At 41.7% G+C, this 23,275-nt stretch overlaps 1 protein-coding gene across 1 annotated transcript in view; it reads right to left on the bottom strand.

The window, feature by feature from the left end:
* CDH1 (cadherin 1) overlaps positions 1 to 22,203 on the bottom strand; it is a 69,997-nt gene extending 47,794 nt beyond the window's left edge. Inside the window, exons 1-2 of the mRNA XM_007477350.3 lie at positions 22,069 to 22,203; positions 20,906 to 21,020 (exon numbers count right to left, since the gene is read on the bottom strand). Of these exons, the coding sequence (XP_007477412.1) occupies positions 20,906 to 21,020; positions 22,069 to 22,125 (172 nt within the window). The 5' untranslated portion in view covers positions 22,126 to 22,203. The remainder of the gene's footprint in view (positions 1 to 20,905; positions 21,021 to 22,068) is intronic.
* Between the last annotated feature and the right edge of the window lie 1,072 nt (positions 22,204 to 23,275).

Below are 23,275 nucleotides of genomic sequence, written 5' to 3'. Positions count from 1 at the left end.
AGAAAGTGACCTCTAGTTAAGCCTACCCTATAGGGAGAACACATCTTTTGTAAAGCTTTGCGTTTGTTGTTAGAATCCATGGAATCAAAAGTGTGTAGGTAGGATAATTATAGAATGTCAATCCAACAATTTAAGTTAATGTATGACTTATTCCATTACCTGAAAGGAAGCATGTATGTCGAAAAATGAAACTGTTTGCCAAGTATATGTGCATAACCACTGAGGGTATAAAAATAAAAATCAGTCCAGGCCAAAGCGAAACAGTTCTTGTGATGCCTGGCTGCAGATGAAAACTTAAACTGTCTCCTAGCTTCATTTTGGACAAAGCCATCACACCACCAAGGACCCCCATACCCTTAGGGAGGGCTGGCCCTACTCATAGCAGATTGCAAAGAAAGTAAAAACAAAGCAAAAAAATTTCCTCCAAAACACAAGTTCATGAGCCCCAGCTATTAGAGACAATGAAAACTATCAGACCAGATGATAGTGTACTGATCTTGCTGAAGCCCATTCACTTAAAACTATTGAACTAAAAAAAAGAAAATGGATATATCTCTTCAAGCATAGATCTATCATGAATCAGAAGACGGTGAAGAAAAGCTTGATATGAAGCAGCAGATTTATGAGAAATGCAGTGATCTGGGGGGTGTTAGAGGCATAAACTAATTTGCATCATTGTCCCTCCTTCCTTTGGCATTCAGGAAGGGTTTTTTGATGTTTGTTTAAAATCCTTTATTACAGTTCTTTTCTCCAAAGGCAAGGAAGGAACCTAGGGTTCCAGAAGACTATGCCTGGTGAGCAAAAAACCTGTTTACAGGGCTAGCTGTGGTTAAACGAGCCACCCAAAGTTCTCCCAAACCCATCCCTGTACCCTGGCAACCTGGTGAATTTGTCAGGGCAGTTCTCAAAGACCATATCTCCTAAGTCACTGAGGCAAAGTATCAATGTGACAATGTATCCAAAATGACAAAAAAAAAACACATAAAAAATGCTTGTTAACTCCAGGGAATGGGGAGGGAAGAAGGAAGGGAGACAATATGGATCATATAACTTCAAAAAACTTATGAGAAAATTTGCTATGAAAAAATAATAATAATAAATAAATAAATAAGACAAATCAAGGGGGGAAAGGCAAAATGCAAAATCCAAAGTAAAATCCCCAAACAGGTTTCTACCTAGTTGCTTTATGGAGTGGAACCAGGCATAGAACCTTATGTTGGGTCCTCCATATCTTCTCAAAAATCAGAGCCACTCCCTACATTTTATGGTCAGCTCAATTTTCACTTCCCAGATACCAGAGGCTCTCTTGATGGCCAGAGGAATGAATCATCCATAGGTTTCTACTTTAGCCACTCAATAGTTCCTAGTGCTCCACATTCCCATTACCTGATGGTGAGTCATTTAAGTATTGTTTGAGAATGATCTTCCTACCTTTAGTCATTCGCCCACCCGAGGGGTATGGGCAGATGCTTATCAATTACAAGGGTCATTCCTGGGATTGGTGCTCCACCAAGGGAACTGGTGGGTTTTGTATATTAGGAGATCATGCCTTAGAGGAGATGAACAAGGATCAAAGTATGTAAGGAGTCCAACATCTTTATTTATATTTATATTTTATATATTTATATTTATTCTCAGAATCATGTCTTTATGTAGAATTACAAAGAAAACAAGGTATTAAAATTCTAAAACCTGATTTACTACACCCCCTAAAAGTCAAGAGGACAAGGAGTTGAAATTAAGCTTAGGTCGGACTGCATATCCAGTGGATAGAGCATGGGAGTCAGGAAGACTTGAGCTCAAATCTAGCCTCAGAAACTTACTGGCTGTGTGACCCTGAGCAAGTCACTTAACTCAATTTGCCTCAGTTTTCTCATCTATAAAAATGAACTGGAGAAGGAAATCATTGCCTAGCCCTTACCACTCTTCTGCCTTAGAGCCAATATACAGTATTGATTTCAAGACAGAAGGTAAGGGTTTAAAAGAAAAAAAAATATGGAAAGAGGGAGCTGGGTAGCTTAGTGGATAGAGAACCAGGCATGGAGTTGAGAGGACCTGATTCAAAATTTAGGGTCAACACTTCCTACCTGTGTGACCCTGGGCAAGTCAATTAACCACAATGGTCCAGCCCTTAGCATTCTTCTGCCTTGGAACCAATATTGATTCTGAGATAGAAGGGGAAGAAAGGAGGGAGGGAGGGAGGGAGGGAAGGAAGGAAGGAAGGAAGGAAGGAAGGAAGGAAGGAAGGAAGGAAGGAAGGAAGGAAGGAAGGAAGGAAGGAAGGCTTGCTACTTTTGTTTAGAGGTAAGAAATCTAGGCGAAAATGCGGCATTCTAAAAGTCTGTCTTTATCTCTGAGATACTTTATCTGTCTTTTGAACTCCGGATGACTTAAATTTTGATGTCAAATAATAGATTCCTTTCCATAGACACACAGTGAAACTATTCCGCTCAGCAAATGCTTCAGAGAAGACTGAATCCCTTTTGTGAAAGGAAAACTTAAGTCTTGATAAATGCAACATTTAAACCCAATTGGATCTACAACCCTATTATTTTCTCATGCAGACTTCTCCCTGCCACCCAGCATCTTCCTAGTTCCAGCTGCCTGTTGTACATGGATTTATGTATGGGCCAACCCAGAAAATCTGCTGATTTTGATACTAACTTCAACAAAACTAACTAGAAAGTTACTCAAATGAACTTTTTAAAAATCTCATTTCCTTAAAATCAGTTTCAGCCATTGATTATTCTGGATCACTTTGTGATCTCCCAGGCAGGCAGGGCTTCATTAAATGTTCGAGAAATTGCGGCCATACTGGAATGTGATGTAGCTGCCATGTCTGCAGGTCAACAAACACACTGAATTTTTCCTCACAACATTGTCCACATTAGGTCCCTACAAGGAACCTCCAAGTTCTCAATGATTTAATCAGACTAGAATTGCTCTGCTCACTGCTGTCTAAATACTAATTTCTACAGTGATGAGGTGCTCTGATTATATGTGAGAGAGGAGACTTTAAAGAATGGGCTTTGGGGCAGCTAGGTGGCTCAATAGATAGAGACAGGAAGTCCAGGAATCAAATCTAGCCTCAGACCCTTCTTAGCTGGGTGACCCAGGGCAAGTCACTAACCCCCATTTCCCAGTCCTTACCACTCTTCTGCTTTGGAACTGTTCCACATATGATTCTAAGATAGAAGGCAGGAGTTTAAAAAAGAAAACAATTCAAAATTGTTGACAGAAGGTAACTTAGAGGTCATCTAGTCCAACTTCTTGGGGAGCTAAGTGGAGCTAACTAGAGTGCCAAGTTTGGGAATCAGAAAGTTATGAGTTCAAATCCAGCCTCAGACACTTACTAGCTATGTGACCCTGGACAAATCACTTAACCCCGTGTGTCTCAGTTTCCCCAACTGTAAAATGGCAAACCACTCCAGTACCTATACCAAGAAAACTCCATATGGAGCCACAAAGAGTGAGATAGGACTGAACAATTCCAGACCAAATCCCTCCTAAAAAAAGACCACCTCAGTAATCAGAGGTTCTGGATTCAAATCCAACTTCTGACATTGCCTTTGTAACCTAGGGCAAGCCACTTAATCTATTTAGACCTCTCCTTCCTCTGAGTTGAACTAGATGTCTCCAGAAATGCCCTTCATGTTCTAGGTCTATGATCTTCTGAATTAACTCTTACTCAAGGCATCCCAGTTGGTATCATAGTTCAGAGCAGCTGAAAATCTGTGAATAATGATTAATCAACTAATCAGAATTTCCAAGGGCAATAAGCAATCATGAGTCTGCCTACAATCCAAGGATGTTGCAAGATGTGAGCTCAGCCTAGACATCTTTTCAGTCCTAGGTTTTGCTATCTCTCTTCCTTGGTCCAGTGCACAACTCCTTTCCCCCACACCAAGGGCTGGGAAGATGGAAACTGGGAGCCTAGAACAATGAACCTCCCCCACTAAGAACTTTTCCTTTCTTCCTTCCTTCCTTTCAGCTTAGAATCAATACTGTGTATTAGTTCCAAGATCTAAGAGCAGTAAAAATTGGGCAGTGGGGGGAGGAGGGGTAAGTGACTTGCCCAGGGTCACACAGCAGGAGTTTCTTTCAACTCTAAAAATTCTTAGCTGGTTTGACTGATTGATTAGTGGTCTAGCACTACTTAAAATCTAGTAATGAGGGAGGGGCAGGATCAGTAGACTTCATTCAAATTCCCTAGCTTGGGGGGAAACAAAAACAAAAGACAAAGGTCAAACCTGCCAGTCTCAAGCACAAAAAGCTCCAGGGGCTCCCAATAGCCTCTAGGATAAAAATAGAAACTCCTTTTCCCTTTCACATTTAAAATTCTTGACCAGCTATCCACCCTACTCTTCCCCCAACATCAAACACAATCTACAACCCAAATCTATTGGCCTTTTAAACAATTTTTACATCTTGGTCCATTCAAGAACCCTCCTTCCTTCACACCTTCCCACAGGCTCCGGATTTCCTCCACCACCCTCCCCTAGAACTGAAGGGCTCCTCCCAGAACCTCTATCTTCTAAGAAGAGTGCCCGGATGCGTCATGACTTCCTTCTTCTCTGGGACCCACTCCTGGCTCTGGACTTTTTTTCTACTGGGTCCTTCTCCACCCCTTCTGCCCAGCTTCCTTTTAAGTGAAAGCTCCTTGAAGACAAGAAGTCTTTATTTCTGCTTATATTTGTATTCCCAAGAGGAGGAATACATATTTCCATGGCACCTACTAAGCACTTTACATATATATCTTTTTGGTTCATTGATGGAGGTTCTGGGTTTAAATCTGGTTTTGGACACTCCCTACCTGTGTGTCCCTGGGCAAGTCACATTCTTAACCAACCAGCCTGCCCAATACATAATACTATGGGCTCATGGGTACTTAATTCCTCAAGGGCTAGGGGCAGAAGGATGGGAGAGAAAACCACACAAATCTATATCACAGATTTCATGTCTATATCACAGCTTCAGAGCTGGAAGGGATGAGTCTATTCCATCTGCACCCCTTTGCAGTTGAGGACATTGAGGTTCAGAAAAGCTTAGGGTCCAAGAACAAGAAGTGAATCCAAGGCTCTCTCCACAGTTTGGGGGCTGCTGCTTCCCAACAAGCAATACTCTTTCAAGGTAATGGAACCAACACGTTCCCTTTGGGAGCTCTAAGAGATAAACAAATCTCTGTAGCACAGATTACCATCAGCCCCAAGACCTTCTTGCTCTTTGTGTTTCAGCCTTTTCCAAATAAGCCTCTTCATTTCTGCTGCTGCTAAACTCTGCCCTGGGGGGAGGGGGGCACCCCAAATCTGCTTGCCCAGATTTCCTGGTTTGATAGTGAAATTCATTCTATGATTGGATCAGGAAAACTGCAGTTTACAAAATCCTTTTAGAAGCCGGTTTCCCCAAACATCCTTCCAGCCAACACAGCCCCATCTGCCTCACAGCTCCCCTGAAAATATGTCTTCCCAGGTAATTGAGTCCGAGTTGTCAAGGAATTCCACCATATCCTCATAAACCACCTTTGCCCAGGCAGTTCTCCCTCCTATGCATGCCTTCCTAAGTAAACTCAGATGTCTTTTGAGAGCTTGAGTTTTGATTGGCTAGATAGAGAGAGGGAATAGGGACATTGTTCCCACTTTTTGGAATAGGGAGTGAGCAGGAAGGTAGAGAGCCAGGTGGAATGTGGCTGGTGCCAGGGCACAGGTTAGAAAGCTCTCTTCATGGAAGCTGGGACCTTTGACCAGTTAGAGCTAACTCAGACAATAACAGGACAATTTTTTCTATGGGCCACCTCAGGACCGCATCATGGCGCTCCTAGCAAAGCTCTTTTTCTAAATCTCTTCTGATTCAATTTATAAACGTTCTTTCTTTCTTTCTGTCCTCATATACAGAGCAAGGCCAATCAATCTCCTCTTGACTTTCTCTATTCTAGATTCATTGATCTAACCCTTGAATGTTTAATCTTCTTGGAGATGAGTCAGTCTAGGAAGAAGAGTCCTTGATCCAAGCCAAAAGATTATTACTGGGGCAGTGAGGTGGCTCAGAAGGCAGAAGAGTCAGAAGACTAGAGACAGAAGGTGCTGGGTTCAAATCTGTCCTCACACTTCCTAGCTGTTGTGACCCTGGGCAAGTCACTTAATCCCACTGCCTAGCCCTTATTGTCATCCTATCTTAGAACCAATCTATATTATAGAACCAATTCAAAATATTGATTTTGAGAGGCAAGGGTTTGAAAAAAAAAGGATCATCATTAGTTGTAATAATAATAGCTGGCATATTTATGTAAGGCTTTAAGATTTGCTATTATCCTTTAATCCTCAAAACAACCCTTTGAGGTTATTATTATCTCCCCCATTTTACAAAGTAGGAAAACAAAGGCAATTAGAATTTAAGCTCACAGAACTAATTGAGTATCTGAGGCAAAATCTGAACTCAAGTCTTGACTCAAAGTCTAGTACTCCCTGGTTGCTTCTGGTTATCTACAACAAGACCATGTTGGGGGTGGGGGGGAGGACTGACCACCTAAGACATATGAAATAAGGCAAATATCTAGAGTCTTGACCTCACCTGAAAACTGCTCTAGAAAAATGTCTGTAGTTCATCCTTAATTCTGTCCCATCATCTCCATCAACACCAGAAACATCCTGGGAATGTTGCATCTCAGATGCTAGGCAGAACTGGACTAAATGATATTAAACCCCCTCCCTGATTCCTCTTACACCATCTTTTTTATTTTGCCACCTTACAATACGCGGGTCCATTTTCGATGGCCACTGACTATTCTAATACATATTATTTCTTTGGAGAAACTATCCCAACATCTGGAGAGCAAAGTTTCTTCTTTTTTTCCTTCAGCAGCTGCTGTCGGATCAGACAGATTCCCAAATCCCAGGAAGCTGGTTTGCATAAAGGGAACCATTCCTCTGACACCAGGATGAATTCATTCTCCTCTGCCCTTAAATCCTGCCATCAAACAAGCCTCCTGACCAGCCACAAGAACTCAGATTCTTCAGCTGCCTGAACGTGACCCTGAAGACGGTGTCGAGCATTTTTTTTTAAAGCACATCAATCTGTGAACAGAATTGAACCTAGAACTGAACCTCAGGAAAATGAGGGGAGCCCATTGACTTTCCTTGGGTCCTATTCCTTATCAGTAACCAGGAAACCCAGCAGTGAAGAAAGAAGGCATGGTAAATGGTAACAGACAAGCTATCAGAGACATTTGTGCTTCAGTTTCTGCAGAGGGTCCTGTTTCCTTCTGGGGAAGGAGACGGTAGGCATGGAGCCAATCCCCTGGATCTGAGTGGGATCAGGTTAGACTGTGGCACCTGTTAGTGTGAAAAAGATGAGGTCACCAACAGCTGATTCAATCTCTCAGATACTGAAAGCACTAAAAAGGAGACAAACCCATCAGGTGTCAATGACTCAGTTGCCTTCCCCCTTCGCCACCTGTCAAGATTCAGTGCCCAGCGATTACGATTCCACAATTGAGTCATTGACTTACCTGAAGTTAAAGAGAGTTTGCTTTCATTTTAGACAGGAAATTCACCATTGTACAAACTGGGTTATGAATTCACATTCTTATCAGCACTCCCTTGCCTCCTACTCATAGAAACACATAAAAACAAACAAAAAAAAAAACATCAACAACCAGGGGTAGCTGGGTTGCTCAGATGGGAGGTCCTGGGTTCAAATATAGCCTCAAACATTTCCTAGCTGGGTGACCTTGGGCAAGTCACTTAATCCCCACTGCCTAGTCCTTGCCTCTGAACCAATATACAAGATTGATTCTAAGACAGAAGGTATGGGTTTAAAAAAAGAAATTCCGACTTTATTTCTTGTTCACTTAACAACCAATATAATGCAGAGGTATAAAATGTCTACATATATATAAAATATATTATTTATGTACAAATAATATATTAGTCTACTCTCAGAACCAGCAATTGCTCTGTTGAGTGTTTCCTAAGGAGATCAGGGCAAAAGGAAAAGAACTTACATGTTCCAAAATATTTATAACATCTCTTTTTGTAGTGACAAAGACGTGGCAATTGAGGGATGCCCACCAACTGGGGAATGGCTAAGAATAGCATACTACTGCTCCGTAAGAAATGATGAGTAGGTTAATTTTTTTTAAACTTGGAAAGACCTACATGAAATAATGAAGAGTGAAATGAGAACCAAGACTACACTATATACAGCTGCAGAAGAATAACTTGTGAGTGTCTAAATCCAGGAAAAGAACTGGTAAATAGAAACACAGAAGACATAATTTATATATAAGTATTTTTTTGTGGGGTGATTGGATGTCTTCTATGGTTCAGGGAGGAGAAAAGGGGGTGAGATAACTGAATGTTAATATAATTAAAAAAACTTATTTCAAATAAAAAACAAACCATAGAACGAGTTCTATTTCTAGTTCCCTCCAGAATCAATAGAAGTAATAATCTGTGAGGTTATCTAGAAAAAGAATGGTCAACGAATATTAAAAAACAAAAACAAAACACTCAATTCTTGGGGTAGAAGACCTGAAGTCTATCTAGGACATTTCTGTTCTATGAAGGAATCCAAAGAGGAGGAAATGATTATTAACGAAAACAGAAGTGGTTAAAGAAAAAAAAGATGTGGGTGGGGGAAATTCTCTTCCTGTCAGTCAAGTATGTTCCAGACACTTTACTAAACACTACAAATTTTTAAAAATGCAAAAAAACATAGTTCCTTTTCTCAAAAAGCTTACATCTAATGGAAGAGATGACGTGGAAAGGATGTACAAACTAGATACATATAGGATAAATTGTAGATCCTGCAATATTGTGATCTAACCATGGAGGAAGATTGGGAAATTATAGCAGAAGAAGGGAGTTGATAGGATAGCTCAGAATTCAATGGCCTACTTAGGATTGGGGAACCAGTAATTTACCATAGCAGGACAACTTGGAAAAATAGGTGCTTTCCTGTTGGGGGACAATCTTTGTGATACCTGAGTCCACAAGGGAATGGAGGAGGATTGTAAGATCAGAATTAAAGCTACAAGGATCTTTGAAATTCCTGATCTCATTTTACAGGTCAGGGAACTGAGGCCCAGAGACCTTAAATGGCTTTTCCATTGTCCCCATGGAACTAGGTGATACTACCAGAAATTGCACGAAGATCTACCAACACCAAATTCAATCTAGCAGCTGCTCTGCCCTGAGATGATCTTGTTTGCTAACAGTGGGGGCTATCAAGAGATCCCCTCTGGTCATGGACCACTGAGGACCAACAGGTTTCCCTGAGCCTTTGATTCTCATAACAATCTCATGAGATCATAAATTCAAATAGTTTCACCCCCAGGATACAGAAGAGGAAACTGAGGCCACAGTTAAGAAGTAGCAGAGCTAAGATTCAAAGCCAGCTCTCAGTGCCACTTCCTCAATACTGCAATGTCCCTCAGCTATGAGTTCATCATTCCTGGTACTGGATCAAAAATGCCAACAGAGCACACTGTGCCTTGTGCATAGCAGGCAAACACTTATAGGTTGATTAGAATGAAAAGAATTCTGGGTGGCATTTTACTCAAAGCTGAATAGCATTTATAGATATAGCAAATAAGATATTGACTTAGGGGAAGTTAGGTGGCTCAGTGGATTGAGAGTCAAGCCTAGTACTGGGTTCAAATTTGGCCTCAGACCATACTCATTATCTAGAACTACTCTCACCATTCTCCATTTGGAGGAAGAGATTTTCTAGTACCAAGAGAAACACTATAGCAGAAAGAACAGTGATGGGGAATCTGGGTTCTGCAGCCTGCACTAAAGTCTACATCTTCTCTAGGGGGCTTGTTTCCTACTCTGAAAAGAGGGACATACATAGGATGAAAACCCCTCAATGAGGCTTTTTTTTATGTCTGGCATATGGATCTGCACAGATCCCCACCTCAAAATTATGTTCTTTTATGTTCTTCCCTTCGTGGTTGCCATTACTGTAACAATTAAATTAGTTTCTCTACTAAAAGGTATTATATTTAAGTTTACTCACTACATCCTTGCAATCTCCGAGTGCAGGAAGAGGCCGAAGTAGACGTTACAGCCAGTTTAAATACAAATTCTGTTCTCGCACTCAGGTGAGATTATAGGGAATTCTGGGAAGTACCAAGGACTTCTATGGATTGAAGTCTGGGGTTCAAATCTCCATTTTCATCTTATGCACAAAATACACAGGAAGGAAATCAAATATATTGGAATATTTCTATCAAAAATGTTTAAAAGAAAAAGGTGTTAATGTTGCATTAAGAACCACTTGATCAGGGGCAACTAGGCAGCCAAGCCTGGAGGTTCTGGAGGACCTGAGTCCAATCTGGCCTCAAAACATTTCCTACCTGTGTGACCCTAGGCAAGTCACTTAACCCAAATTTCTTAACCCTTACTGTTCTTCTATCTTAGGACAGATAGCGATTCTAAGATATAAGGAAAGGTTATTACTCTTCTGCCTTGGAATCAGCATACAGTATCAATTCTAAGAAAGGAGGCTTAAATAAAATTATATTGTTGTACCTTGAGAAATGAAGAATTTAGAATAGAACCAAGAGAGCAATGCACATGATGATAGTGGTAACATAATTGAGAACACTAATATAAAATGCTTCCGAATTTGGCTTAGTTGCAATGACCAATACTGATTCCCGAGAACAGAGGAAAAATCATGAGAGGGGTGTGGAATTCCAAGTGGAAAATGATGCCTACACCCCCAGACTCCATTTTCTTTTCAGGATAGTTTTGCCCAAGTGTTTCTTTGTTACAAGGGAGGAAGCAATGGGGGTTACACTGGGAGATGAGCCTTGTGTTTTAAAAATTTTTTGAGAAAAAATAAAGAAACATGAATAGTAAGTTTGAGCTGTTAATTTCTATAAAAATCTTTTGTCAATGTCTAGAATCCAAGGTTCCCAGGAAGGAGATTCTCAGGTCCAAGGGAAGTTTTTTGAGGGAAATATTGCTTGAGGGGGGGAAGAGAGGGAAGGGTTCCATAAGTGGGATAAGATAACCGACCACCAGTGCTATCTGCCTGGTTTCCAACCTCCAGAATCTAACTTATCATCTGCTGCTTCCTTACTCAGACATGTGGAACACAAGATGTCTCACCTGATCTTTACACCTGGGATGCAAATGAGCAGCTCTCTGCTGGGAACCAGAGCCTGGGGGATTAAGTGAATCTACACACAAAGAACCCTGCTTTACCTAGTAAGTCATGGAGCATCAGAACACAGGCACTTACAAGGATACACTGCCCTGGCTGCAGTCCTCAACTCCATCTCAAGGTCACCCTTTCCTAATTCACTTTAAAAACATTTCCCCTGAGAGAATCTAGGTGGCTGGGTGGATTAAAGAGACAGGAAGCCCTGAATTCAAATCTGCCCTCAGATACTTCCTAGATGTGTGATCCTAGACAAGTCACTTAACCCCCATTGCTTAGCCCTTACCACTCTTCTGCCTTGGAACCTAAAGCCTCCCGGCCAGCGGGAAGCCTTATGGTAGGAAAATAGAAAAGGGATAGAAGTTTTGGATCCCGCGAAGGGTATGAAAGACCCAACCTTTGAGATGTCAATAATGAGTCAGTAATCAGTTATTATTAATATTTTGGAGCCGCAGCCATGCTCTGATCAAGGGACATCACTGAAAGGCTATATTCCATCCAGAGATCCCAATTTAACACTGCACTGGTCAGGGGATGATATAGTTAAGCTGGGAGAATGAATAGAGACTAATAGAGAGGTATTAGCATTGGAAAAGAAAGAAAGACACCTGGCTGAAGGCCAGGCCTCAGGTAAAGATAGAGAGGAGAAAGAAAGGTGGAAAGAGTGTTGAGCAAACCTGTGAGATCTTCCAAGGAGAGAGGAGCTGGCCATGGCTTCCCAATTTATTCTTTTTGATATGCAAATGAACTCAATACATATTGATAAGTTACATAATGCCTCAATACATATAGATGAATTACATAGTGTATTGCCATTGGATAATTGCAAATTACAAGGTGAAGGTGGAATTTTTAACCTCAGGTGAGTGAGACAAAGGGAAGCAAGGTTTTGTGCCCTAACTCCAGCCATGCTGGGAACAGAGTTCATTGCCATGCGCAGAATGGCCATGTGCCCATTCACAATCCTTGTCTCTCCCTAATACCTATGGGCTGGACTGCTACAGAACCCAGACTTAGAATTGCTTCTAAGACAGAAGGGTTTAAAAGGAAAAAACAAAACATTTTCCCCTGGAGAAGCAAGCTCCTTTAGCTGCTGGGCTCAGGACACCATAATTCCGGTCAAGTCTCTTACTTCTAGTTCCCTTATCCATAAGAGGAAGGAATTCAACTAAGTGATGCCTAAGGTTCCTTCTAGCCCAAATGGTCTCTGTATTCATGCCATAAAACAAAGGGTTAGTTTCAATATAACCTACTGTGGGGATCTGTCTCAAAACTGGCAGTGCCTTCATAAGCCAGTCTACAGTGTCCTAGCCTAAACTTAATGTATTCAAAATTGGGAAAGTATTTTGGCATTTTACAAGCTCTCCTATTAATTATATGTGACATTATTCAATTATCCCACTAAGTCCTGAGAGGATGACCAATTAGCTCATCTACATCTTTACTGGTTTTTCGAAAAGTCAAGCTCAAACTTTCCCAAGTATTCCTTTTTAAAATTTTTTAAATTTAACTAATTAATTTTAATTTTAAACTTTTTAATTTTTTTAATTTCACATTTTAATGGATACCCCCCTACACAGACACATACACACACACACTTGCACACTAGGGAGTCTAAGGGAATATAGGTTAGACATTCCCTGGCTACATGCATTCAATGGGAACAAAAACTCACAGAACACAATTTGAATGAGAATTAGCCCAGGGGAAGAAGTTTAAGTTGGGGGGAGAGGATTTAGAATGATATAATAAAAAGCTTTCCCCAGAGCACCCATGGGAGGCAAGACAGAAAGATTTCATGTGTTTATAGCAGTGTGCTCTTCGAGGTATCAAAACATGGAAAGCAAGTGAGTGCCCATCACCATGGGCTGAATGGGCTGCCACTGAAATGGAATGGAACCATATTACTGCACCAGAGCAACCAAAGAATGAGAAATTTCAGAGAAACATGGGAAGATTTGTATGAACTGATCAGAGTAGAGTGAGAGGCGTCAGTAACAAAATAAATAAGGCAGAGGAAAAGTAACCCAAAAGTCCAATCCTGATCCTGGAAAAGAAAGGAAACTCTTCCCTTCTTTCAGTAGAAATGGGATAAAAGAACTATGGGGATGGAATGCTATATATACTCTCAGATAAGTCACTGTGGTGCTTGGGTTAATGTCACTGGTTTTCAAGTTGTATAGCTAAGCCTATCCAGGAGCATTTTCAGAAGTAACTGATTAAAAAGCACCAAAGGTGGGCACATACATGGTGGCACATGCCTGTAATCCTTGCTCCTTGGGAGGCTAGTGGGTTGAACGAGCTTGGGAGTTTTGAGCTATAGCAGGGTTAATCGATAGGGTGTCCCCACTAAGTCCAATACCCCTCTTTCAGAGGAAATGTGGAACTTTCTAAAATCAAACCAGGGAACAAACAGATCAGGTCCCCAATGGGTTCAGGCCATGAGTGGTGCCAACTTCCAGCTTGGATGAGAAAGACTGTTGGCTTTCTTGGAGCCCTTCAAGTCTACAATCAATCTCATGTACAGGAATCCTTTCCTTGCCCCTGTTGCTCACTTTCCCCATTGTATATAGCTCCTTTGTATATACTGGCTTATGTAGTGATAATGTGAGCTCCCTAAGGGCACAGACCATCTTTTGTTTTTCTTGGCATCCCCAGTGCTTAGCAGTGCCTGGCACACAGTAGGTGCTCAGCCACCCTTACTGACTGAGATGCTAAAGATTTTTGCTGCGAATGTCTCTAGAAACTGAGAGCCACTGACCAAGTAGGAAGGTAAAGGAGTAACCCAAGATCATATACTCTGCCCGTGCTTCCCCTCTTTCCTCCCACTAGGTTTCCACAATAAAAATCAGACTGCTTTTCCTAATGTAAGACATGAGCTTCTTTTAAAAGGTCGCCCCAACAGACTATACTAATGGAGGGTGTGAGGAAAACTGTACAAAATGTCATTTTCTATCCAAGGGCATTCTGGACCATGGTGGTGTTTGCAGAGGATGTTTGCTTAGCGCACTTGGGGAGTCAGTCAAAGAACTTGCCTGGCTTGTTTGATAACCAGCGGCTGAGGGAGACATGTAGCCAGGGAAAATGGAGCCCAATGGGGTACAAATCTGGGGATTCTAAAGCATGAGAAAATTATGGAAGTGGCTTATTGACACCAACCCAAGGAAAATTTCTTGCTTCAACCCAGCCTCCAAATCTACTCATATAGAGCCTCTGCCCTAATTTGAGTCCTTCTGACTCACTTAGACAACTGCAATTAAAATTGACACTCCCCCCTCACCCCATGACAGATCTCCCTGCTTCGACTCCCCCATTTCCAAATCACCTTCTACCCAACTGCCAGACTGGTATTCCCAAGACCAAGAAGATCTACCCAGCCACTCAGCTCAAAAATACCTCTATCTAGACCAAATAAATAGAAATAGCCTGGCATTGAAAGCCCTCCCCACTTTGGGGCTCACCTGCCTTGCCAGTACTCTCCTGATTCCAATCAAGACAACACTCTAGCTCCCATACTTGGAGGGCACTGCCCATTGGCTCATGTCTCTTGGATCTGTAATTCCTTCTACACAAGGTCTTTTGCCATCCTTTACCCCCAACTGCAGTTGTTGGATCTTTCCCTCTCAGAATTATAGAACCATAGAATTTCAGAGTTGGAAAGGACCCTATTAGTCACTTAGTCCAAACCCATACTACTACCACTACTACCACCACCATTACTGTTACTATTACTACTACTACTACTACTACCACTACTGAACCATAAGACAATTTAACAACAACAATAATAAAACAAATAAAGCCATTAAAAGATCATCAAGCCCTTTGAGTGCCTTCAAAGATAGAAAATCCTACTAATTTTTTTGTGCACTTCAGGCATAAATTTGCTTCTGAAAATAGAGGGTCTTTACTTAACTCTGCACAGTGGAATGTAAAGCTCTAGAGGGTAGGGATTATTTCTCTTTGCATCCCTAGCACAGTGACTCATATAATAGTGGTGCAAAAGAGATGTTTGTTGAGAATTGAACTAAGGTAACATTTCAACCCCACCCCTCCAACCTCCTCCTCAGTTTCCCAAGAGACTCCTAAAATCACAGAGGCTGGGGACACATCTGAAGGGCTCATCTGGTAACAAGTTGTCAAGCAAGCAACAAGAATTCATTTAAGCACTTGGTATACTATTTGATGAGCCCTGAATGGCGAGGAATAAAAGAAATGTTTAAATTTTAGTGTTGTGATGGGCAAGGAGTAAATTTGAATTTTAAAATGAAAAGAGGGCAAGTCACAACTTTTCTTTTCAGGTGATTAAAAATATATATAAACAGGGGCATCTAGGTGGCTCAATGGATAGAAAGCCAAGCCAGGAGACAGGAGATCCCGGGTCCAAATTTGATCTCAAGAATGTAGTAAGGTAAGGATTTTTAAAAAAATACAAACTTTTTTTTCCTTACACTTCTAAAACTACCAGGCAATTTTTACATTTGCAGTCTCAAGGCTTAAATTGTTCCCTTTTGCCCATTAGAGCTTTCTGATTAGGAGAGCTAAGCCCAATTCCTTTCCTAGAGTAAAGGATGTCACTAAGAGATATCTTTTTTTTTTTTAATCCTTACTTTCTGACTTAGAAACAACTCTAAGACTGAAGAGCAAGGGCTAGGCAAATGGGGTTAAGTAACTTCATAGCTAGGAAGTATCTGGCACTCCAACACTGAGCCACCTTGCTGCCCTGAGACATTATCTTTTCCAAACAGTCTTATAATAAATACAGCCATTACATAAGTGCATTAGGGAGGAGGCATGCAAAGTGCTTTTTGAACTAGGAAGGGAAAGAAAGGTAATGGGAAATTATGGTGGGGATTCAAAGACTTCCAGAAGGAGAAGACCTCTGAGATGGGCTTTGAGGGACAGGAATAAAAGTTAAAAAGCTAACGGAGGGCATTCGGGGTATCCAGGAGGTCTATCTAGAGGACAGACCATAATCCAATTTGGTTGCAATGGAGAGCACATGGAAGGGAGTAATGTGAGATAAAGGTGGGAAGCAAGGGACAGAAGGAGGGAATGGAAGGACAGAGGTAGTGAGATGGAGAGGGGAGGCACCTATTACTTTTTTCCTCACTAGAATCTGCAGCAGATACTGTGCCTATCTGGGCTTGGCTGATGATTCATCTAATTCCATTTGGAGATATTAATTCCACATCTATCTTCAAGGTGCTAGATATACAAACACAAACACAAAAGGCAATGCTCTCAAATAAAAAGATAATCTATCAATTACATGGAATTTGTCTGGTCTCTAAAAAAAAGGTGAAAGAAAGTCCCAAATGTGTTATCTATTGCATCAAGAATGATAGTCATTGATGTAGAATTGAAAGGGTCCTTAATGGCCATTCAAGTTCAAAACTTTCATTTTTCAGAGAAGGAAACTGAGGCAGAATGCATCACACACAACTAATATCTGAGATGGTATTTGAACCATGGCATTCCTAATTTCAAGTCCAATAGCCTAGACACTATATCTCTAATGTCTGCCTATGGTCTTCCTTAAATGCTGGTAGAAAGCCCTAGTAGTACATGAAAGCTTAGGGCTTGCCCTTCTGATTTCTTCCTTTTGATGTAAGTCAATGGAGGCAGGATGGAGTTTCTTAATACCTTCTCTTTAAGGCAGCTAGCTATATATCAGACTCGGGTAACTAGATGAAGAAAGAAAAGTTTGGGATCAGTCATACTGACTACAGGGGAGAGAAACAAACTCCCAAATAAGATTTGGGATTTGTCTTCTTGTCTAATTAGGTACCAGACATATGGATTCTATAACCTTTCACTAAATCTTTCTAAAGTGAGAAAAATGGGGGATGACTGATCCAAAAGGAAGATATGTTTAAGCTCTGTGAACCCACAAACAGAAGATCAAGCAACCTAAACTGAAAGCCAAGACAAATACTTTCTCTATCAGAAAAAAAAATCCAGGAAAGATACAGGAGAGGAAAAAAAAATTAATAGTAATAAGGGAGAAGAAATGGTAAGCCTAATCACTTTCCAAGTTACAACTTTTCTTTGTTAATAAAGTTTGGCTTTCTGGGTTCTCTTTACCTTCAATCTTCCCCCATTGGAAAGCTCCTTGAGGGGTCTGGGTTGCTTGTATTTAAATCTTCATATAAGTCATTTCCAGTGACAAATTTAAAATCCATAATGGAACCCAGGGACCTTATAAGCCTTCATCCTACCAGCAGGGATGATGTTCTTTTTTTATTCCCAAATACTAAAGAAAAACCTTGAAGCAAAAAATGGAAGAAGGCACTAGAGGTAGAGAGTTACAATCAATATTTCCTTTGGTTTCTACCCCCCTCCACCACTATTATTCCCTCAAGATTCTATGGCTTTTGCTTCTGCTTCTAAAAAGTAAGCCTTTGGGGGCTGAATTGGTAGAAGTCTGTAATTTAGTTAATATAACTATTTTATTATATTGGTGGGGCCCAACCATGAACAATGACTACCCCTTTTCATTTTTATGTTTCCTATGTCCCCATTTTCTTCATCAAAATCCTTCATGTCCTTCAATATCTGACTTGTCTTACCTCCAACAAATCTTTCGACTATTTTAGTCCTCCAACAAATATTTATTAAGCTCCGAATACACATACACTGTGTTAAAGGGATGTTAACATGGAAATCTAGAAATCTCCAGTTTATTTGGTTTGAACCCTAGGTTTTGACCTTGTCTCCCCGCCTGAAGTGGATGTCTATTGTCTGGTGAAATAGACAGGGGGAAACCTCTCCTGTGACAAGGTCAAAACCTGGGGTTTCTACCTTCAAACTAAATAAACTGGGGATTTCTAGATTTCCATGTTGACAGGGAAATACTTCAATTCTTTAAATTTTGTTCATGGTTATAGAACTAGTAGTGTGGCACCTTTCTTGACTATTATCCTAGTCTCTCAACTTCTAACATTTAAGCAACCATATGCAATGGAAAGAGAGAGGCAGTCCAGTCAAGTGAATGACCTTAGCAATAGGAAGACCTGAGTTAAGTTTATCTCTTCGAGGTACTCTGGACTAATTCCAAACCCTTTGGGCTCCCAGGCAACAAACACTAGTAGTTACAAAATAGCTACTGATCAACATTAGTATCAAAATTCATTTACTGATGAAATCTCAGGAACAGACAATATTTCACAAATTCTGTACATACAGAAACACACATACATATCTCTAAGATGTTCTGCTATGTACTAGGGGAAATTGCAACCAGTAAATAAAATATGGTCTCGGTGCTCATGCAATTTAATTTAGACTTTCATAGAGTCTTAACTAGGTTGCTCAGTGGTTAGAGATCCAGGTCTAGTGACAGGAAGTCCTGAGTTCAACTCTGGCCTCAGATTCCCTCCTAGCTATGTGACCTTGCGCAAATCACTTAACCCCAGTTGCTTAGCCTTTACCACTTTTCTGCCTTGGAACTAATTGATTCCAAGACAGAAGGCAAAGGCAAAAAAATATATATTTTTTTTTAATTAAAAAAAGAAAGGTCAAAGAATGAGTGTCCTGAAGCAGGATATGAATTCAAATCTTTGAATTCAAATTCAGGGCTTTAGGGCTGACCTTGGGAGTCAAGAAGAATTGATTACAAGTCCTTCCTCTAAGGATATCATCTTTTTGAGACCAAGGGCCAGCCCTCAGGCAAATGTCTAAAATTAAATTACAAATTATATTACTCAGAAAGGGAGAGAGGGAGGGGGAGGAGTTTCAACATATAGCATATTTCAATCATTTATCCAGTGAATAATATTCCAAACTTCCGCCAGCAAGATAAGGAACTCAAACATAATTCTGATAGCACAGTGATAAGCCCAAGAAATGACCAAGTCACTCACATGCTTTTCCTCTGAGTCAGTTATCAAGAGTTTTCAGTTTTTTTTATTTTCTAAATCAATTAGGAATATTATCCGTTCACTTTTTTAACCCTATGAAGAAAAACCTTGCAAAGATAGGAAAAAAGGCATTTAAATAATTTAAGATGTAGCAATGCCAACTTTTAAACTGTACTATAAGGGAGCAAATCAAAACAATCTGGTACTAGCTAAGAAATAGAATGGTAGATCAAAGATTAGATACACAATATACAGGAGTAAATGACCTTAGCAACCTCGTGTTTGATAAACCCAAAGATCCCAGCTTTTGGAATAAGAACTCACTATTTAACAAAAACTGCTGGGAAAATTGGAAAATAGTATGGCAGAAGCTGGGTATAGACCAATATCTTACACCGTCTGCAAAGATAAGGTCAAAACGGATATATGATTTAGATATAAATCGTGATACCAAAACTCAATTAGAGGAACACAGAATAGTTTACCTGGAAGATCTTTGGAGAAGGAAAGAATTTATGGCCAAACAAGAGATGATTATAAGATGAATAATTTTGATTATATTAAATTAAAAAGCTCTTGTACAAAAAGACCAAATCTAACCAAGATTAGAAGGGAAGCAACAAAGGGGGGGATTTTATAACAAATGTCTATGATAAATGTCTAATTTCTCAAATTTATAGAGAACGAAGTCAAATTTATAAGAACACAAGCCATTCCCTAATTGACAAATGGTCAAAGAATATGAATAAGCAATTTTCAGGTGAAGAAATCAGTCATCTATATTCATCTGAAAAATGTTCTACTCTAAATCACTCTTGATTAGGGAAAGGCAAATAAAAAAAAAAAACCACTGAGGTACCATCTCACATCTATCAGATTGGCCAATATAGTAAACATGGCAGTAAAGGAAAGAGATAAATGTTGGAGGAATGCAGCAAAATTGGGATACAATGCATTGTTGGTGGAGTTGTGAACTGATCCAAACATTCTGGAGGGCAATTTGCAATTATACTCAAAGGGCTATGAAACTGTGCATACCCTTTGATCTCCAAAATGCCAAGAGATCATAAAAAAGGGGAAAGGATAGACTTGTACCAAAAAAAAAAATTTATAGCTGCTCTTTTTGTGATGGCAAAGAATTAGAAATTGAGGGGATGTCCATCCACTAGGGAATGGCTGATCAAAGTGTGTTATATGTTGGTAAATGGAATACTACTGTGCTATAAGAAATGATAAGCAGAGGGTTTTCAGAAAAAGCTGGACACATCTGCAGGAATTGATGCAGAGAAATAAACAGACCTGGAAAAACATTGTGCACAAAAACAGCAATATTGGAGGATGATTATCTGTGAAAACTTGGCTATTCTCAGAAATGCAATGAATTGGGACAATCCTGAAAGATTTAGGATGGGGAATGTTAGCTACCTCCAGAGAAAGTGTCTTTCCACTTCACATCAGAGTATCTTCGTTTTTATTTGGGGTTTTTTGGTTACATATGGCTTTGTTCTTAACAATGACTAATAAGGAAGTGTTTGACATAACAATAAAAATGTAAGAAATAAAAATTTTAAATAAAAAAATTTAAATTGAATTTCCCTGGGAGGAAAATGTAGAGACATTAGCAAGTTCAAATAACTATGGGTTAGGGCTGAAGTCACTTCCAAACGGAAAAGGGATTCCCTTGCACACAGGTTAATTTCCACTCTTGGAATTCAGCAAAAAGGTTAAATACATCAAAACCACAGCCAGAATAGGAGGGGCCCAGTGCTTTCCCAGATGCCGGGCCCATCACTTTCCTAGGTTATCGATTCCCCACCCTTCCCCTGGGGCTGGGCACCGGAACAGCAGCCACCCCTCCCCCACAGTCCTCTTACCTTTGCCCAAGACTGTGCCTCGATCCAGAAGTGCCCGGGGCACCTGGAAGGTATAACTTTCGGAGCCAAAACCTGGACGGCAAGGCTCTGTGTCCTGGCAAAGCCATTCCGACGCCTGGGGAGGAAAGAAAAGGGGTTCGGGGTGACTTGGTGCCGAAGGGGATTTGCCTTCCTCCCCCGCACCGAAACCTGCCAGCCTCGCCCCAAAGGAGGGGGGTGGGGTGGAGAAGAGGGCCTGGTCCTGGGCCTTAAGCCGCTCCCTCCCCCCCAGAAATCCGCACAGCAAGCTATTCCCGGGGGACTCCCAAAGTTTTGCAGAGAGGAAAAAAGCGGCCGAAAGTCAGTCCAGTCCAGAGGTCATCCTTCCCAAATCAAAGGGTTTTGATTCCCCTTCCCCAAAACCTGATCTCAACCAGTTAGAAGCCCAGGGTTGCCCTCCCCTCAAGACATCTGCCCTTCCCCAAACATTCCACCGCTCCCCAACTCTCACTTTTATTCACTCGAAGATTTCCACCCTGCCCCCATACCACCCCGGAAATCTCTCCTTCAGTCACAGATCCCATCAACCCTAAATATACGGGAGTCTCCCCTTCTCCCCCTCCCCCCTACATCGGCTTCGCCCCAGGCTTGTCCTCTCTCGCCCAGACCCCCACCCACGGCCAGTTTGACTTTTGGGCCAGCTCAGATTTCTCTCCTAAAACTTGGGGTACAGTGTGCCACCTCACCCTCACCTCCGTACCCCAGAAAAGAGGGCGGGGCCAGAGGGAGGTGCTGGATAAGTGCGAGGGTCTTCCGAGCTGTGCTTTTTCCTATTTGTGGCTTAGAGGGGTCGGACGGCAGCTCGAGAGGGGAATTAAGAGCCAGGTGTACGCCCACCCCCAACCCTGATTGCAAACTTCAATTTCCAAGGAGAGTTCCCGGGAATTGGAGTTAGGACTATAACCCGTAGGAAGGAAGAAGGGTTCAGGGGAGGCGAGGGGAGCGAAGGGGGCGGTGAAAAGAAGGCTCAGAGCAAAGGATGGGCGTGAGGAGGGCTGCTCCGGGGCCGGGGACAACTGCAGTTCACTCCAAGGGAAGGATCAGAGTCTCTCCACAGCCCTCCCTCCTTCATCCACCAGGAAAGTGCCCCCTTCCCCTCCCCCCCAGTTCACTCCGGACTTTACCTGCAGCAACAGGAGGAAAGAGATGAGGCTGTGAGCGCGACTCGGCCGGATGCCCATGGTGGTGGCGCCGGGGGTGGGGCGACCGCAGCGCGGGCTGAAATGGGGCTGGGGCCGGAGCGGCGCAGCTCCTGGGAGGCGCAGGTGGACGAAAGCTTCTCTGTCACTTCCAAAGGCCGATACTGAGGCTACCAGGCAGCGGGCAGCCAGGTGAGCTCCGAGAGACTCGCCCTCCCACGCCTCTGATTGGCCCGCAGGCACACCTGCGCCGGGAGGAGCCAATGAGCGAGCCTGGACTTCCTAGGCCAGCCCAGGCAGCAACTTCTCCCCCCACTTCAGTCCTGGAGTCCTAAACCCGGACTTGGGGACCTAGGATTGTCTACCCATTCTGGGAAAATTAAATCACTCCGCTTTCGGATTCTCTGGGCAGCGACTTCCCATCTCTGGACATAAGTTGAACTTCCGATCTTTCATGGGAGTTCGAGTCGTCTGCTCCTTGCGCCACTGGAGAGCCAGCGCATCCCACAGCACGACTCCAAACAGTAAGTTTCATTCTAAGAAGTGGCAGTGGTGGGAGACAGGCGGACTGTAAGAAAGAGTCCCTTTGGAATGAAGACCTCAGTGTCTTCACCTTCTAGAAACTAGGGGTTAAAAAAAAAATTCCAATAGCCCTGGAGAACTCTGGAGTCAGTCCCCCTACTTACACTGTAAGAAACTCGTAGGCACGGAGCCTTTGGGAACATTTATTTTGATCATCTTTTATAGAATCGTAGATCCCCACACGTGAAATGGTCCTCAGAATCTAACCCCTTTCCAAAGCAGGAATCCTCTTTTCAGGTTTCAGTGTCTGAATTTACTGCTTATTCCCAGCCCTCCCGAATTTTCCTGCTCTTTTTTGCCTGGGGCTCTTGTCGCTGGTGTGACCCAAGTCTCAGGGATTCCTGCTTGAGGGAAGCTGGACTAGATCCATGGTCTTCATTCAGCCTTTCTAGCTATGAAGACCCCTTTTAAGTACAAAAACCTTCCCAGACCACCGCATAAGTGTAGTTGTATTATTAGTCGGTTGATCGAGAAAATAAGAGAAAAGAAGTTTTCTAAGCATTCATAGCAACTTTAAGGTTATTAGTAAAATAAGCTTTGCAACAGCATTTACATAATTCCAAAAAGCTGCTGCTTCTTATTCGTTGGAGTTAAATAAACAAAAAAAAAT

Source organism: Monodelphis domestica, chromosome 1 (assembly GCF_027887165.1).
Source record: "Monodelphis domestica isolate mMonDom1 chromosome 1, mMonDom1.pri, whole genome shotgun sequence".
Lineage (NCBI taxonomy): Eukaryota > Metazoa > Chordata > Mammalia > Didelphimorphia > Didelphidae > Monodelphis > Monodelphis domestica.
The sequence above is the reverse complement of the archived record's forward strand: the minus strand, read 5'-3'. Positions and strand labels throughout refer to the sequence as shown.